Source organism: Ambystoma mexicanum, chromosome 12, assembly GCF_040938575.1.
Source record: "Ambystoma mexicanum isolate Mex_15411 chromosome 12, UKY_AmexF1_1, whole genome shotgun sequence".
Taxonomy (NCBI): Eukaryota; Metazoa; Chordata; class Amphibia; order Caudata; family Ambystomatidae; genus Ambystoma; species Ambystoma mexicanum.
The window spans coordinates 586,012,482-586,030,823 of NC_090936.1; the positions used below are offsets into that span (position 1 = coordinate 586,012,482).

General features: G+C 45.0%; 1 protein-coding gene across 1 annotated transcript in view; it reads left to right on the plus strand.

Moving 5' to 3' along the window:
* Positions 1–18,342, plus strand: part of GRK2 (G protein-coupled receptor kinase 2) — a 474,914-nt gene that overhangs the window by 333,126 nt on the left and 123,446 nt on the right. The window contains exon 14 of the mRNA XM_069628947.1: positions 1,967–2,033. Coding sequence (XP_069485048.1) covers positions 1,967–2,033 — 67 coding nt within the window. The remainder of the gene's footprint in view (positions 1–1,966; positions 2,034–18,342) is intronic.

The following is an 18,342-nucleotide window of genomic DNA, read 5'->3' on the forward strand; positions in this document are numbered from 1 at the left end:
TTTGGCGGGCTTCAAGACTGAAGACCGCCTCTGGCGTCTGAGTGTCTGGGGTGGGCAGGAAGTGGGGGAGGTTTCCGACACTCCCTGTGCTTAGTCTCCTAGGAGAACCAAATGCACTCTCGCGTGATTGGCTGGCTGACTGTCCCACAAGGACAGCCACTCTGCTGGTTGAGTGATGGCTAGGCTGGAATGAAAGGGAGACAACTGTTTAAAAGGCGAGTCTCTTGGACTGGAAGGCAGAGTCGACCACTGGAATGAAAGAACCGAAACCGAGCTGGAAGATGACGGCTGCTGCAACTCCTGGACCGTTTGTTTGCCCGGTGAAGCCCTGCTGCTGGTTCGAATTGCCAAGTTTATCTTGACAGAGAAGCCCCTTCAAGGACGGTTTCTTCCTTTGAGTTGGTGGGACCAATCAACTCATAAACCACCTGGATACCATTCTCGGAGCTGGTTAGGATTAACCAGGGGGAAGGACACCAGCTTGTGTGCTTGAAGACAGCTACTCAAACCGAAGATATTCCATTTTGCCAGCTTGTTTGACCAGTCCCGTGCAGTACAGAGTCCCCGATATCCTCCCTTTTGTCCCTACGACTGAGGCTCAGGAACCGTGAGATCTGCAGGAACTGCCAGGAACCAATGTCTTCAGCTGCATCTTTTCTTCATACTAAGGTACTGTGCCAACCCGATTGGGAGAACTTGCCTCTCGCGGTGAAAGTTTGTGAAACTTTCCTAACTTGCAGGCTTAATCTGCTTGTGAACCAACATATTCTTTTTCGTACAACCTACTTCTGAGAACTTTGGCAAAGATTTTAGCGTTTACTACAAGAACTGCTCTTTCCTATCCAAGACACTAGCCCATTGCCTTTGGCCTCAGCGTATTGAACTGAATTGAGTCCTCTAGTGAACTGAAACTGGTTGCACTACCTAAGAAAGTATTTGTGGTCTATTTTATTAACTTGTGCCTTTTTACTCCCATTTAAAGTAACTGAAATGCCAATTTGCTCCTATTTCAGGGAAGCCTAATTTACTCAAACTTATTGGTTTGGTATTGAAGTGTATATGTGTATGATATTAAGTTGCCTCCTTCTAGTGAATGTTTTCTAAATGATTGTGGAATAAATTAATAAGTAGCAAGGTCTCACTCTCTCCAGGTTAGAAATTAAGTCCTAAAGTCCAGCAAAAGAGCTGGGGGTCTCTAAGGTAGAAGGGAATTGGCACATTTCTGAGAATTCTCCCTAACAGTGAGGGAAGCCTGAGAGACCTATTAAAGAAGTATGAGCCTGGCAGCATTTTGGGTCCAAGGAACTGAGACCCGGAGAAACCTGCAGAACTTTAAAGGAAAAGGTACTGAGGACTTTTTGCCAAGTAAATACCTGAGCTGTCAAGTGAATCCGGAGAACCTGTGGAACTTTCTAAACTAAAGTGTCTTGATCTTGGGCAAGGGTGCTGCAGATGAGCTCCATTGTCACATTAACTTTACTTTGAACACTATTGAGTTGGCCAAATCCCACACACCCTAGTACTTTGTAGAATTGAGGGCATTCATATTTTGCTTTTGACTGACAGACGTAGACTAACTTTAGTTTTCTTTCCATTAGGGAACATTACCATCTTGTAGTTGGGGCAAGTTAGGCATTTACCCATCCCGACCATTGCGAATAAAGATTCTGAAAATCTATTCATCTCTCTGTGCCATCTCTTGATACTATGCCTGTCTCACAAGGGGGAAGGCCAATGCTGGCAGAACAAGGTTGCATCCATCTACTTCTCACAGGCTCTGAAGGCTTTGTGTGCTTGCTTCTTTCTGTGGAAAATTGCTGTTAAAAATTGCATGTAATTAATGGCATGGGAGGGCGAGGGTGCTGGAACCAAATGGTCAGGCGTGGGGGATATAAAGTTACTGGCAGTTCTCGTGCCTTTCTGACATGGAGCTTGACCTGGCTGTTTCTGCTTTCTCATTATCCAGGCACAGTCCCTTCCGCCAGCACAAGACGAAGGACAAACACGAGATTGACCGCATGACACTTACCATGGTAAGAAGATCCGGAGTGAAAGAGGAAGGGGGAGGGAGGCGTTCCTTGAAAGGAGGTGGGGGTATGCTGCAGCAATAGATAGAGCTATATGCACCAACGGTATTGGCAGCGAAGGCAAAGACAGACAAATGTTAGTAGAACAATGGACTACCACAATTTTCCCAAGCAGGAAGTGAGGTGGGAGGGGGTGGGGGAATACAACTGTTACTTTCAGGAGTGGAAAGGATGTTGGATTTGCTGAACAGGAAAGTGAAGGTGACCATATTAATGCCCTGGAAATGGGGAGGTTTAAGGTATGAACTAGGTGAAAGCAAGTTATGATGGTGGCAAGAAGGGAAAGAGATGCAGATTGCCGAGAGATGGGAAGATTCTAAGCTACTAAAGATGGTGGATTTTGTAGATAAGTGAAGGTGCTTTGTGGTCACGGGGGCTAGCCAATGAAGTGGCGACAGCTCTCTAGAAAGTGGGTTTATAGAAGAGGAAACTCTCTGCAGGCAAGTAAAAAAAATTAAGAATGGAGAAATGAAGTGATTGTGGAGAATGACATTCACAGATCCTGCTGGGTGAAACATAGTGTGTTCTGTGTAGGTTTATGCATGGGTTTCTGTGTCTCTTGTTTTAAGTCTGCAGATTGAGTATCAAAATACATTACATCCATTAATCAGTCTTGCCTCTTAGAAAGTGCTCTGGGATACCAGATGGCCTCTGGGGGCACCCAATTAAACAGAAAAAGTATAACTTCCACAAGGTAAAACGCGCACATAATAGGATTATCTTGAACTTGTGTAAAAGTGCATCACAGTTGTGTAACTACCTAGTAAGTACTAACATTCAGCCAGAAGCTATGCTCTGGCCATTGCCCAATACAGTTGGCTTGGGGTCCCAACCCTGGCCTGAAGTGCTTTGTGTAGCGACCACTTTGGTTGACTTGGGGCTGCTATGACATTGTTGGGGAATGATTTTCTTTTTGCGGTTTTCTTCCCATGGACATCTATGGAACATACTTTCTTTTTGCTTTGCTTAGACTCCTGTGCTGGCTTTATGGTGTTAATTAAAGCCTTCTGCTTTACTTCCCTTGTCGTTTTGCTCATTCTTGTAGGGAAACGGATTAGTCCATAAGGCTATCAGTACTGAGTACGGAAGTCTCCAGATTCGTCACAGAGGCCACTGTAGTAGTTAGTGAACAGGGGTGAGCGGTTAGCCAAAGCCCAATTAAGGTAAACGTGGAGAGCAGTCCAGGCTATTATCAGGAAAGTGTGAGTGGGATTCACATCCCTTGTACATTGATTTAAGTGAGCCAGCACACCCCACCTTATATTGAGTGCTGGGAAGATGCAATGTATCCACTTTATTACTTACCTGGTAACATTTGTGTTACAATTGCATGTTTACTTGAATGGCTAGTGGCAGTTGGTTTACCTTCGTGACCTTTTAGTCTTATTACTCGCAGGCTGTTAAATCAGCCTTGGTAATGCACAGAAGTCCACCATTCTGCTAGAATGGTGGGCTCCTTCTTTTTCACCATTTTTTGTTTACTTGTAGTTTCTGAGGTCTTCCTCTGCGATTTTAGGTGGGAACGACCTACATGAAAGTTTGGTCTTCGGTGGGAATCCTTTGTATTCCACGCCTAGGCTCAAGAATGTCTGAGAGGGCAGAAAGCGAGGGAGGAGTCCAAAAATCTGCAGCCCTTTGTCTTTCATCTTGCCTGAAGAGAACCAAGTCCCAATGGGGGTGCTGTTTGTCCTGATTGGACAGACAGACCGCTCCTTTCTGTAAACTGCTGGGAGAGTTTGCTGAGGTTGTGCTGTAGTTCCTGATAAATACCCTGAACCTGTAAGCTGCTGACAAGTCGACCACTGGAGCTGAATCCAAAGAGGAAGATGAAGAAAAGACGTCTGTAGCCATTTCCAGTGACTGGAGAGCCTGTTAACCGGAGACTGATGTATCCCTTCCTTCCAATCTACCTGGGTGTCCCAAATACGACGACTCCTACCTAGAGGCTGGTGAGATCCACTAGTCTCAAGTAGACATACATTTTGAGCCTTCCGATGACGTGTTGCAAGCTTGCTGGCCTGCAAACCGCCAATATACTGGGTCCTGAAGCCAGTGTGCGGTGCACGGTCTTGCGAAGTCCGTATTCATCCGAAAGTTTGGTGGACTCTTGCTGGATCTCCAAAGACACGATTAGAATCCCTGAAGTCCACTCACCAGAGTGCAGGACCGAGAGAGTGAAGAGAATCCGACCATCAATATTCGTTCTTCATCTGGCTGTAAAAGGCACCAAATCCACAGTGTTAAGGAACATTTTAATTTCTGTGCTAATTCCCTTCAACCTTAGAACTGCCAGCTCTTTTGCTGGATTTAGGACTTTTCAATTTTAACTCCTCAGTGAGTGGGATCTTTTTCTCTCTAATGTGTTTTTCCATAATTTGGATTTTATGTTTTCACTGTTATTGGAGTCTGACAAACGCCATAGGAATCTGCTTTTTGTATGGTGACACACAGCACCTTCAGTGTAGCGTCACTGCGAAATCCTTTGAATTTCTTTTAAGGTTTATATTTTCTTGGGTGAAAGGACAGCCACCCTGCTTTGCGATTGACAGCCTAGACTGTGAATGAATTGGAAACTTGCTTAAAAGGCGAGGGTTTTGGGGCTTAGAGACAGTCGACCATTGGAAGAAACATCCGAAACAGAAATCGTGAAGAGAAGCCTGCTGGACCTCGAAGTCCTGGGGAAGACCTGCTGCTCTTCTGACCCCCTTTTTCGAATCGACAGAGCAGCTCTGGACGAGACGACTTCTTCCTTTGGGTTAGTGGGACCAAATAACCCTGAGACGAACTCCACTCTGGTGCAATCTCTGACTTGCTGTGCCTCTCCGTTGCTGCAGAATCCCAATGGCAGGGGTCGAGTGTCCATAAACTAGTGCAACATCTGCCACGCAACACATCTGTTCAAAAGCTCCAGGAGGTTCCGAAGGACGCTCCAGAAGCAGGAAATCCCAACCCAGAGTTCCCTCACCAGAGTCCAGGACCGAGGGAGCAAGGAAAGTCCAACCGCAGTGCTGTTTGCGAAGAGCTTAAACCGCAAAGTGCTGCTGAAATGACGAGAGCCTGTAGCTGCCGATGATATTCTGAAGTGCTGCCATGGAAGCCCTCCAGACGTCCTCCCTCTTGTCACCACGACTAAGGCTCAGGAACCAGGGTCTGCTTGGCTGTAGCGAGACGGAATCCAGCTGGACCACTTTTCTTCTAACCAGATGTACTGTTTTGGGGTTGGGATGCTTACCTTCTCGCCTTAAATCGTGCTGCCTCACTTGAAATCTGGATCTGCTTAACTTTCTGAGTTGATTTCAACTCCCTTTGCACAGGCTTAACGGCTTGTGTGGCTTCAGTGATTTATTTTCTGAACTATCTGACTTTGTGAAAGACTTTTATCCAAGAAGTGCATCAGAACTATTGACTTTGTCCAAATGACTTTGGCTGTCCTGGCTCCCTAAAGGCACCTTTCTGAATCCATTGACTTTGGCATTGCTTGTCCCTCATGGGTTGAACTTTGTTGAACACTTTTTCTGCTGGAAAAGGCTTACCTAGATTTCATTGGAGGATTCATATCATACTCACATTATAAGTAAATGTTCTAACCTTTCTATTTTTCCTTAACCCTTCCTTTCTGAAACTCTGGGTCTAAAAAGTATACTGGTGTTATATATGAATGCAATACTATCCTTGGTATTGAAGTCACGTCCGGGTGTAGGAGAAAGGTATTCGCATCTCCAAAGAGTATTCACCAACTTTATTGATTTTGAAAAGTAATTCCAAAGTTTGCTTGACTGTTACAAACAATTGCCTATTTAAAGAATGCTTTACTAAAACTGATGTTGGATAAATACCCATTTATAACAATCCTTGAGTGTAAAGTGTTACTTGGCTACCTGTATTGACTGATTTCATTTGTACAGCTCTACAGCTCACATTTACCCCTCTTGAGATGGGCCTGGCTGCTCAGTCACATTACCAACTTGTGTTGTACAGACCTATACCAAAAGGTGGGTTACCTAATACCAAGCAGATAGTGTTGTGTAGTCTCACACGGTGTGACTGCACTCATTCTTACCTAACACTGGTGGCAGGCGGTGGGATTGGCGTAGAGTGGTTACAGCGACTATTTGTTGTACTTGTGCCCAACATGCATAGTATGGATAACTTTAATGAGTCAGACCTCACTAGCCTGACAGTAGATCAACTGAATTATCTGTTTAAAGCTAGGGGTCTGACTCTGAAAGGAAGCAAATGTGAACTTCATACAAGGTTCCTACCAAAGTATGGGAAGTAGGCCTGCAAACCCTACTAACCAAAATGATATGGAAGAGAATGATGAGGATGCGTTGCATTGGCTGAGTATGTTTGAATACACCTATAGTCTACAAGGAATAAGAGGGAGTGATTTGATTGCATGGCTCATGTCTAGGCTACCCCAGAATGGGTGTGATGTTGTTATGGAGTTGAGTGACAGAAAAGACTGAGTTAGTTAAGCTGGCATTAATAGCTAGATTTGGGAAGACTGCTTCCCATTACCGTCAGAGGTTTAGGACCCTCAAAAAGACTGATGGTACCCCTTGGGCTAACTGGGTATGTGAATGTTTTGAAGAACTTTGATGGTTGGGTTAAGGATTACAGAGTGAACTCCTTTTGAGGGAATGAGAAATCTCTTTTTGCTTGAAACTATTTTTGATACCTGCTCTCCTGAGCTGCAAGATCACTTGCAACTTGATCCTAAGAAACTAGCACAAACTGCTGACTCATGGTAGCCAACAGGGCCACTCGTAAGGATCCTGGGGATACTCACAAATAGGAGGACGGAAGACAGCACAAGAATGAGGATAAGGAAGTTTCTAATTACAACCCCCCAGAAGAGGGCCACAAACATAAAAGGGTAGATTCCATGAGAAACCTGTTGGTAGGTCTAGTAAACCCTCTGGTGCCTAACCAGAGGGAGATCAACAGAAACCCCCATTCTTAAGAGCATTTGGTAAGTGTTTTGTATGTGGGTCTGTAGATCATGTGAAAGGGGAATCCCAGATGTAAGGGTAAGCCTTCAGGGGTCCACACTGCCTCCTTAACCTTCATCCCTGCGGGAGAAGTACACATGGCTAGTGCACACTTTCACGTACTGGCTGAAGAAGCCATTGGAGTTCAAGCCAGCATGTCTTTAGTGTCTTTAGATCTGTGTGAAAACCAGAATATGGATGGTTGTAGCTCTATCCCAGATAACACAAAAGAATATTATATAGACGTGTTCGTCTAGATGGTCCGGAGACGCCTGCCATGAGAGACACTGAGGCCGGCAGAACAGTAGTGGATGAGAAGTTTTTGTTCAGATGGCTCCTATTTTGCCAGTTCTCATTCAGTGCAACAATGACAGTAAGGAGCCCCGTCAGTGTTCAGAATGAGGTGCCTGGGAGAGTCCTATTGTGGAAAGACTCTAGGAGTAGTGTCCAGTGCCCCCAGGCCTCAGTAGGAAGAAACGGGAGCAAACCAGATTGGCTAGAGTCCATGCTGAGCCCGTGGCACCCTCTACAGAGGACTCCACTGTAAGCCCTTTTGTTAGTGGGGTGACCTCTAACAAAGGCAACCCAGAAACTAGAATATTAGGGAAATGGGAGCCCAAAACATGCTCCTTAAGGCAATCCAATTGCAAAGTCTTTGACCCACACTGCTTCTAAGGAAGGGGTAGATGGGTAATTCTCAAAACTGGTGGAAAACCAGGAAAGACCAGTCTAAGGCTATAAACACCTTAAGACTGTTGGGCCTTCTGCTGAAGACTTCACTGTAACTCCTAGTGTTGGGAGGGAAACTTCTAAACCGGGTAAAACAAGATCTAAGAGGAAGTGTGTTAAGTAAGAATTGATGCAGTCACAGTGTGAGACTACACAACACTGATCTGCTTGGTATTAGGTAACCCACCTTTTGGTATAGGTCTGTACTACACAAGTTTGTATTGTGACAGAGCAGCCCGGCCTATCTCAAGAGGGGTAAATGTGAGCTGTAGAAATGAAATCCGTAGATACAGGTAGCCAAGTAACACTTACACTGAAGGTTTCAGTTATAAAGTTATTTATTTAATTAACATCAAGTTTTAAATAAGCATTCTTTTCAAAGGCAATTAATTTAATAATGTAAATATACTTTAAAATTACTTTTCAGAATCAAAACAAGTTAGTGGATAATCTTTGGATATGCTGCTTACACAATTCCTACTCGGAGGTGGCTTCAATCACAAGGACAGTATCACACTAGTTATACCTAGCAGATTCTGAGGTTGCCGTAATGTTAGGGAAAGAAATAAGTTGGACAGTTTCTCAGTTTATGTGAGGACAACTAAACCTTTTAATGAAATCTAGATAAGACTTTCCCAGCAGTAACGATGTACAACAAGCTACCACCTACGAGGGACAACCCATATCAAAGTCAATGGACTTGAAGAGTCTTCGGGGAGCCAGGGTGTTAGGCAAGATTGTATGCAGTACCCTGTGGGAGACTGCACCAGCCTTGTCCTCTTGGCAATAGTTAACCCAACCTTTTGGTATAAGCATGTACTACACAAGTTGGTAGAGTGACTGAGCAGCCTGGCTTATCTCAAGAGGGGTCAATGTGAGCTGTGGGGTTATAACAGATTCCCAGTGACAAGTATCCAAATAAACACTTACTTTCAAGGTTTCTTGATTAAACAATTATTTATTAATTTAACAGTCAGTTGTATAAGCCTTCTTTAGAAGGGAGCAAATATATGTAACACAAAATTATACTTCAAAATGCACACTGTTTCTTTAAATCAGTAGATACTCATCTGGGATGACAGACAATTCCTACACCCTGAGGTGACTTAAATAACTAGGACACTTTGGACATTTAGAACAATACTGAGGTTAGTGTCAAAAGGAAAAAGGGGGGAATAAAACAATGGTTAACAAATATTCTTAAGCAGGTAGGTACTTTTTGAACCCACCAATGCAAAGTAAATTAACCCTTTTCCAGCTACACAAGTTATCTAATGTGTGACCTTTGTTGATGGATAGTTAAAGCACAAAGTCCGATGTAAGAAGAGTCTTTCAGGGAGCCAGGGCAGCCAATATTAGTTGAGCAAAAGTCTAGATGAGCTGAAGCACTTTGCAGGTAGGTAAAAAGTCTTGCACAATGTTTTAGAAGTATTTATAAACAATTGGATCACTGTAGGGCCACAAGCTGGGATGCTTGTGAGGGGTAAAGCTGCAATAAACTCTGCGAAAGCAACCAAGACAAGTCTCAACTGAGAGATAGCAAGGCTACACAATACGTAAGTACCCTTTAGTTTACAGTACCTTAGGTCTGAAGAAATTGGTTCCAGCTGGCTTCTGTTCCAGTTGTAGTATTGCAGATCTTGTTGTTCCTGGGCCTCAGTCATGGGGACAAGAGGGAGGCCGTCTGGGGACTCCAGCACTACGGTTTGAATGTCGGGGGCAGCAATGGGCAAACTTGAGATCAGCGGCACTTCACGGTTTCAGCTTCTCGCATATAGCACCATCACAGTTCTCCGATACCTTATGGACTTTTTTTCTAGCATCTGGGGTCAAGCACTCTGAGGTGGCTCGGGCTTGGTACTTCCTGCTTCTTGGGACACCGGAGGATCTTCCTGGAGCTCGGGTCCGACTTAAAAATGATGCACTCGATCCTGGTTTCCTCTCCCTGGCAATTGGTTCCTGCAGCAGCAATGGAAGTACAGCCAGCTCCGAGTGGATGTCCAGATGAGTTTGCTTTGGGGTTGATTGGTCCCACCAACCCAAGGGGAGAAGTCGTCCTTCGCAGAGCTTCTCTAGTAGAGGCGAATTTGGGGCTTCAGCTCTGCAGCAGATCTTCACCGGGCAAACCAATGGTCCAGGAGTTGCAGCAGGCGTCTCTTCCAAGTTCTCCTTCAGATTTCTTTGTCCAGTGGGTGACTGCCTTCCAAGCAATAGACCTTGCCTTTTATGCAGGTGTCTCCCATTCATTTGCAGCCTAGCTGTCACTCACACAGCAGGGTGGCTGTCCTCAAAAGACAGCCAGCCGACCAATCACCATTGGGTGCATTCCTGTAACCAAGGGAATTAATCACAGGCAGTTTCAGGAACCTCCCTCACTTCCTGCCCTGCCAGACCCTCTGGCAGGTTTCATGGCTGAAGCCCACCTCTGGCTCCAAAGATAAGACAAACAAATGGAACAAACCTGGTTTGGCGTGCATAGTAAATCTCAAGAAGGACCTTTGCAACAAGAAATGGCGAAAAAAGAAGACTGGGGCCATTTTGACAAAATGGGCACCCATGGATGCCTTGCTGCAGTTGCCGCCCGTGGTAGAAACACACAATGGTAGGAGAAAGTAAACCACTGCCACCAGCCATTCATTGTGGAAAGGGTAGCATAAAAATGTTACATGAGAAAGTAGACAAGGGGGATACGAAGTAACCCCTCCAACACTCTATTGTAATATAGTGTGTGCTGGCTCTAGAAAGTTAAGTCAATTTCACTTCACTGCTCTTGGAAACAGTAGTTTATCCAAGAGAAGGTAGTTAAACCTTTGGGAAATCTGAGAGACTGTCACTGCACTGTATGACACAATGCAAAAAGATGATGTTTATGGAGTTTGTCAGACTCCAAAACCAAAAGAAACAGTGTTCAGATTAAAGAAAAATACTTGAGAGAGTTGGAGAAAAAGGTCTCGCTCTCTCCAGGTTAGAAATTAAAAGTCCTGAAGTCCAGCAAAAAGAGCTGGGGGTCTCTAAGGTAGAAGGCAATTAGCACATTTCTGAGAATCCCCCCTAAGACTGGGCAGCGAAAGTCAATTGGAACACAGTCTATGGATCTGATGCACTTCTTAAATCAAAGTCTTGCACAAAGTTAGAGAGTTAGTAAAACAATCCTTGTAGGGTCACAAGATGTTAAGCCTGTGAGAAGGGGAGTTGGAATCCACTCTAAAAGGTAAGCCAATGTAATTCCCAACTGAGAAGAGCACGGCTACCGCAAGCCTAAACAGTACCTCTGGTTTGAAGAAGAGCGGTCCAGATGGAGTTCGGCTTGCTACAGCTGTGCACACCCTGGTTCCTGAGCCTCGGTCGTGGGGGCAAGCGGGAGGACGTCTGGATTGCTCCTGAGGCGGTACTTGGGCGTTCGTCGACTGCTATGGCCTCTTTTCGGTTCAGCGGCACTTTGCGGTTACTTACCTTTTCTCTTTGTAGGTCCAGCACACACCATCTTATGTGGAGTGCTGGGGGGGGCTACCTAGTAGACCCTTATCCTACATTCTCTTGTAACATTTTTTTGCTACCCTCACTACTTTAAATGGGCAGTGGTTTAATTTTCTTACCATTGTGCTTTTCAACTGCAGGCTGAATCCTCAGCTGCAGTACACCACTCATGGATAACAATTTCTGTCAAAATGGCCCTGTCTTCTTTTTTCCGCCATTTTTTGTTTGCGAGGGCTTTCTTGGGTTTTACTCTGTGCATTGAGCCAGGTTTGAGCCCTTTTTTCGTTTTACCTTTGGCGGGCTTCAGCCTCGAATCCTGCCTCTGGCTCCAGTGTGTCTGGAAAGGCAGGATGTGAGCGAGGATCCTGAAACTCCCCTGTCCTTTGTCTCTAGGAGTGCATGAATGCAATCAGTCCTGATTGGCTGGCTGACTGTCCTTTCCAGACAGCCACCATGAGTGACAACCTAGGCTGTGCATGAATGGGAGAAGCCTGCTTAAAAGGCAAGGCTTTTTGGACTAGAGGCAGAGTCGACCACTGGGAGAAACACCAAACCGTGAATGAAGTTTGTTGCATCCTCCTGGACCTTTGAATTGCCCGGTGAAGCCTTGCTGCTGTGCTGAAACTCCTTTTTCAATTCGACAGAGAAGCTCCTGAAGGGACGACTTCTTCCCTTGGGGTAGTGGGACCAACTAACCCTGAGACTAACTCCATTGGACCATCTTCCCTGATTGGCCGTACTTCTTCGCTGCTGCAAGAACAGAGTGCCAGTGGCCGAGAAATACATAGTAGAGTGCAATGTCTGAAATCTGGCCAGAAGCTCCAGGAGTCTCCTATGGACCCTCCAGAAGCAGGATGACACGAGCTCGAGTCCCCTCACCAGAGTGCAGGGCCCAAGGAGTGAACGAAACCCAACAGGTATCCGAGAACAGCGGCAGTGCTGTTTACTGAGCACTGAAACCGCACAGTGCTGCTGCTCCTAAAAAATAGCCTGTAGCTGCCGCCGACCTCCAAATTGCTACCACGGGAGCCCTCCAGACGTCTTCCCTCTTGTCACCACTACTGAGGCTCAGGAACCCAGGGTCTGCACCACTGCAACAGGACAGAATCCAGCTGGACCACTCTTATTCAAACCAGAGGTACTGTTTAGAGTTGGGGTACTCACCCCAGTGCTTTTTTGAGCTGTGCTTTTCTTAGTTGAGACTTGCATTGGCTTAGCTTAGAGCGAATTCCAATTCTGCTTTTCACACATGTGACCGCTACAAGTGATTTCTACAAAACGTTCTAACTTTGCAAGACTTTTTTTTAATGTAAGTGACTCTGCTCCATAGACTGTGCTGAAATTGTCTTTGGCTGTCCTGGCTCCCTGCAGACTCTTCTTGTCCATTGACTTTCATATTTCTGTCCCTCAGGTGGTAATTTGTCCTAAACTGTTATTGCTGGGAACGGCTTGTCTAGACTTTATTGGAAGATTTAAGTATACTCGCATGCCCTGAGAACCTGTTTAATATTTTCCTTCCTTTAACCTTTCCTTTATGCAACCTCAGAATCTGCAAAGTAAGTAGTGATAGCCATTACTGTCCTAGTTAGTAAAGTCACCTCAGGGTGTTGGAAGTGTGTAAAGAAAGCAACTCTAAAGAGTATCTACTATCTTTGTGTTGATTCTGGAAAAGTATTATAAAGTCTATTTGATTGTTGCATATGCCCTTTTTAAAGAACGCTTATTTAAAAATTGGTGATAAATAAATAACTATTTATAACTGAAACCTTGAGTGTAAGTGTTACTTGGCTACTTGTATTTGCGAATTTCATTGCTACGGCTCACATTTACCCCCTCTTGAGATAGGCCTGGATGCTCAGTCACACTACCAACTTGTGTAGTACAGACCTATACCAAAAGGTGGGTTACCTAAATCCAAGCAGGTAAGTGTTATGAAGTCGCACACATTGCGACTGCACCAATTCGTACATAACACTAGGTAACCTCCACCCCCCCCCCCCCAGACCTACAAAGAGAAAAGGTAAGTAAAGTCAATTTAACTGGACTATTCTTGGGAACTGTAGTTCACACAAGAAAAGGTATTTAAACCTTATGAGAAATCTAAAGGGATTTCTCTGTGACACTGCACTGAAGGTGCTGTGTTTCGCCATACAAAACACAGATACCTATGGAGTTTGTCAGACTCCAAAAACCGTGAAATACAAAATCCAAATCTGGTAAAAACACAGAGTGAGAAAATGGTCTCACTACAGGGTTACAATTAAAAAGTCCTAAGTCCAGCAACAAAGCTTGCGGTATTTAAAGTTGAAGGGAATTAGCACATAGATGAGAATTCTGCATAACAAAGTGGAAGCATGTACCTTGCTTGACCACAACCCCCTCCAACTAAGATAACAGAGACCCAACCTGTTCATGTGAGAGAGGTGGTGAGTAATCATGGAGACCCCTCCTAGGTCTAAGGAATTTCTTTATAAGAACCCCTTGCAAAAGCCTATCATAGGTTCAGAAGCTGTCACAACTTCTGAGGAACTGTTCAATCAGATCCCCCATACATTAAATGAGAGGGATGTGGCCAACAGTATTTGTAGATCATATAGCTTACAAATGAAAACTAAATGTTAAAATGTGTCATAGCAAGGGTTACAAAAGATTGCTGGTGGACTCAGCAAACAAGTGAACTGACTTGCATCAGGAGATCCATCCTGGTGAGGATTAGATTCTCATTTCCCTTGGTCTGGGGGTGGGGGGTGAGTGTTAGGGAGAATGTTCATTTATGTGCTAAATTCCTCCCACCGTAGAGACCCCCAGCTCTTTTGCTGGACTTGGGACTTTTTAATTTCAACTCCTGAGTGGGTGGGACCTTTTTCTCCTTTTCCCTGATTTGGATTTTATGTTTTCACAGTTTTTGGAGTCTGACGCACTCCATAGGCATCTGCTTTGTGTGTGGTGACACACAGCATCTTCAGTGCAGTGTCGCTGAGAAATCCTTTGGATTTCTCCAAGGTTTAAATACCTTTTCTTGGGTGAACTACAGGTCCCAAGAATAGTAAGATTAAATTAATATTGCTTATCTTTTCTTTGTCGGTCCAACACACACCATCTTATGTGGAGTGCTGGGGGGATTACTTAGTAGCCCCTTATCCTACTTTCTCATGTAACATTTTGTGTTACCCTCACTACTTTAAATGGCTGGTTGCAGTGGTTTGTTTTCCTACAATTGTGCTTTTCTACCGCAAGCTGAACCCTCAGCTGCAGTACAGCACCCATGGGTTTCCATTTTGTCGAAGTGGCCCGTCTTCTTTTTTCCCATTTTCTGTTTGCAAGATCTTTATTAGCTTTTACTCTGTGCATTGCAACAGGTTTGAGCCCTTTGTGTGTTTTGCCCTTGGCGGGCTTCAGGAGTGCCTGAACAAAGCCAGTCCTTATTGGCTGGCTGGCTTTCATCCTTCTGTGTGATTGAGTGTCTAGGTTGTGCATGAATGGGAAAACTTGCTTAAAAGGTGAGGGTTTTCGGACTAGAGTCACTCAACAACTCGAAGCAACATCCAACGAACAAACACTGACGAGAAGCCTGCTGCAACCTACTGGACCTTCAACTGCCCGGTGAAGCCTTGCTACTGTGCTGACCTCTTTTTTCATCTACAGAGAAATTTGGAACAACTTCTTCCCTTGGGTTAGTGGGACCAACTAACCACGAGACGAACTCCACTTTGGCGCAAACCCGACTTGCTGTGCCTCTCGGTTGCTGCAGAAGCCCAATGCCAGGGGTCGAGTGTCCATAATATAGTGCAACGTCTGCTGCGGAATGAATCTGGCCAAAAGCTCCAGGAGCCTTTTCCAGACACAGGAAATTCTGATCCAGATTCCCCTCACCAGAGTTCATGACCGAGGGAGCAAGAAATGTCCAACCAGAGATTTGTTCTGCATCAGTGCTGTTTGCTAAGCGCTGAAACCGCAACGTGCCTCGGAACCGAAAAGAGCCTATAGCTGCCAACGACCTTCCAGACTACTGCCGCGGGAGCCTATCCAGATGCCCTCCCTCTTTTACCCACGACTGAGGCTCAGGAACCAGGGACTGCAAAGCTGTCGTAAGACGGAATCCAGCTGGACCACCCTTCTTCTAACCAGAGGCACTGTTTTGGCTTGGGGGTACTTACCTTCTTGCCTTAAGTCATGCTGTCTCACTTGAGATTTGCACTTGCTTAACTTTCTGAGTTGATTTCATCTCAACAGCTTATGTGTCTTCCGTGATTTCCTTTGAACAATCTGACTTTGTATATCCAAGAAGTGCATCAGAACTATTGACTTGGTCCAAATGACTGGCTGTCCTGGCTCCCTAAAGGCACTATTCTAAATCCATTGACTTTGGCATTGCTTGTCCCGCCATAGGTTTGTAGCTTGTTGAAAACTGTTACTGCTGGGAAAGGCATACCTAGATTTAATTGGAGGATTCAGTTGTCCTCACCTTTGTAAGACATTGTTCTAACCTTTTTATTTTCCTTAACCCTTCCTTTCTATGTTGGGGAGAATTCTCATTTCTGTGCTAATTCCCTTCAACCTTGGAGACCCCCAGCTCTTTTGCTGGACTTTAGCACTTTTTACTTTTAATCCTGGAATGAGTGAGACCTTCAGTGCTGAAACCTGCCTCTGGCTCCAGTGTCTGGCAGGGCAGGAAGCAAGGGAGATGCCCAAAACTCCCTGTCCTTGGTCTCCTTGGTAAACTTAATGCACCCATTCATGATTGGCTAGCTCGCAGTCCTTTCAGGACAGCCACCCTACTGTGTGAGTGACAGCTAGGCTGTGCATGAATGGGAGAAACCTGCATAAAAGGCGAGACTTCTTGAACTGAAGACAGTCGGCCATTGGAGTGGAGGAAACATCTGAAGAAGGAATCGCAAAGAGAAGCATGCTGCATCTTCCTGGACCGTTGAACTGCCCGTGAAGCCCTGCTGCAATGCTGAAACTGCTTTTCCGAATCGACTAGAGCAGCTCCGGAAAAGAGGACTTTTTCCCTTGGGTTGGTGAGACCACCTAACTCCAAGACAAACTTTGCCGGAATCCCTTCCACAACTGACTGTACTTCTTTGCTGTTGCTGGAACTGAGTGCTACGGTTTGAGAAATCCGTAGTCAAGTGCAACGTATTTAAGCTCGACCAGTGCTGCAGGAAGATCCTGTGGACCATCCCGAAGCAGGACGACACAAGCTTGAGTCACCTCACCAGAATGCTGGACTCAGGGAGTGAAGGGAGCCCAAGTGTCCAAAACCTGCAGTGGTGCTATTAGCTGGTAGCTGAAACCGCAAAGTGCCGCTGCACTGAAAAGAGCCTGTAGCCCCCGCCAACCTTCGAACTGCAGTGCAAGAGTCCTCCAGATGTCCTCCCTCTTGTCCCCACGACTGAGGACCAGGAACCCAGGATCTGCAACACTGCAACCAGAACATAAGCCAGCTGGATCCTCTTCTTTTAACATAACGTACTGTGCTGACTAAGGCGTACTTGCCTCTTTTTGCCTGTAGCTTGCATTATCTCACTGGAGACTTGCAGTAGCTGCTTTTTGAAGAGTTAGGCTTGTGAAAGTCAGGGCCGAGACCAACAACTTTTGGCCCAACAGTGATTTTCTACAAGCTCTCTAACTTTCTGCAAGACGTTTGAGCTATCTAAGAAGTGCCTCAGTTCCATAGACATTGTTCAAATTGACTTTGGCTGTCCTGGCTCCCTGCAGACTCTTCTGATCATTGACTTTGATTCTAACTGTCCCTCATAGGTAGTTTAACTAGTATTGATGGGGAGGTTTTATCTAGACGTCATTGGGAGATTGAAAAGTGCTCAAATGCTCTGAGAACCTGTTAACCTTTTTCCTTCCCTAACCTTTTCCTTTTCCAAAACCTCAGAATTATTAGTAAGTGATGTATAAATGCCAATTATGTCCTAATAATTGAAGTCCCCTTCGGTGTAGGATGTGTGTATGAAGCATTTCAAAAGAATATCTACTTGCTTATCTTGATTCTGAGAAGGTGTTATGAAGTATATTTTTATTGTTGCACATTGCCCTTTTTAAAGAATGCTTATTTAAAACTGACTGTTAAATAATTATTTTACTAGAAAACCTTGAGTGTAAGTGTTATTTGGATACTTGTATGTGTGGATTTCGATGCTACAGCTCACAGCACACCCCTCTTGAGATGTCTGGCTTCTCGGGTCACTCTACCAACCTGTGTAGTACAGACCTATACCAATAGGTGGGTTACCTAAAACCAAGAGGACAAGACTGGTGTAGTATCCCAGAGGGTTACTGCATACGAGCTTGCCTGACATTCTGCAACAGAGTCTACAAAGCATATTGGTATGATGTATAAATGCAAATACTGTCCTTGTAATTGAAGTCACTTCAGGGTGTAGGAGAAATGTATTGTGCATATCCAAAGAGTATTCACCAGCTTTATTGATTCAGAAAAGTATTTCCAAAGTGTACTTGAACCGTTACAAAGAATTGCCCTTATAAAGAATGCTTATTTTAAACTGATGTTCACTAAATAACTATTTATAACTGAAACCGTAAGTGTAAGTGTTACTTGGTTACTTGTATTGCTGGATTTCATTTGTAAAGCTCTACACCTCACATTTACCCCTCTTGAGATGGGCCTGGCTGCTCAGTCACACTACCAACTTGTGTAGTACAGACCTACACCAAAAGGTAGGTTACCTAATGCCAAGCAGAAAAGTCTTGTGTAGTCTCACATAGTGTGACTGCACCAATTCTTACCCAACAATAGTCACGGGTGCAGCCCTCTTCAGGACACATCGCAGGACGGGGGAAGACTAATTCCAGTGACCGCCACCACACCGACTGCAGGTGTCATTCTAGGACAGGATCCCTTGAGGTTGGGAGGCTGAAATTCGAAGGTGACTTATACCACAAGCTGGCGACCACCAAAGTTCTGGCTGGAAAAGCGGAATGGCAATGTTTCTATCGAGGTAGCCCACTGGAGAGTTGGACACTCCACTGGTTGGTCCAAGGACCCTTCTGAAGGCTCAGAACGGCTGGATCTTTGAACA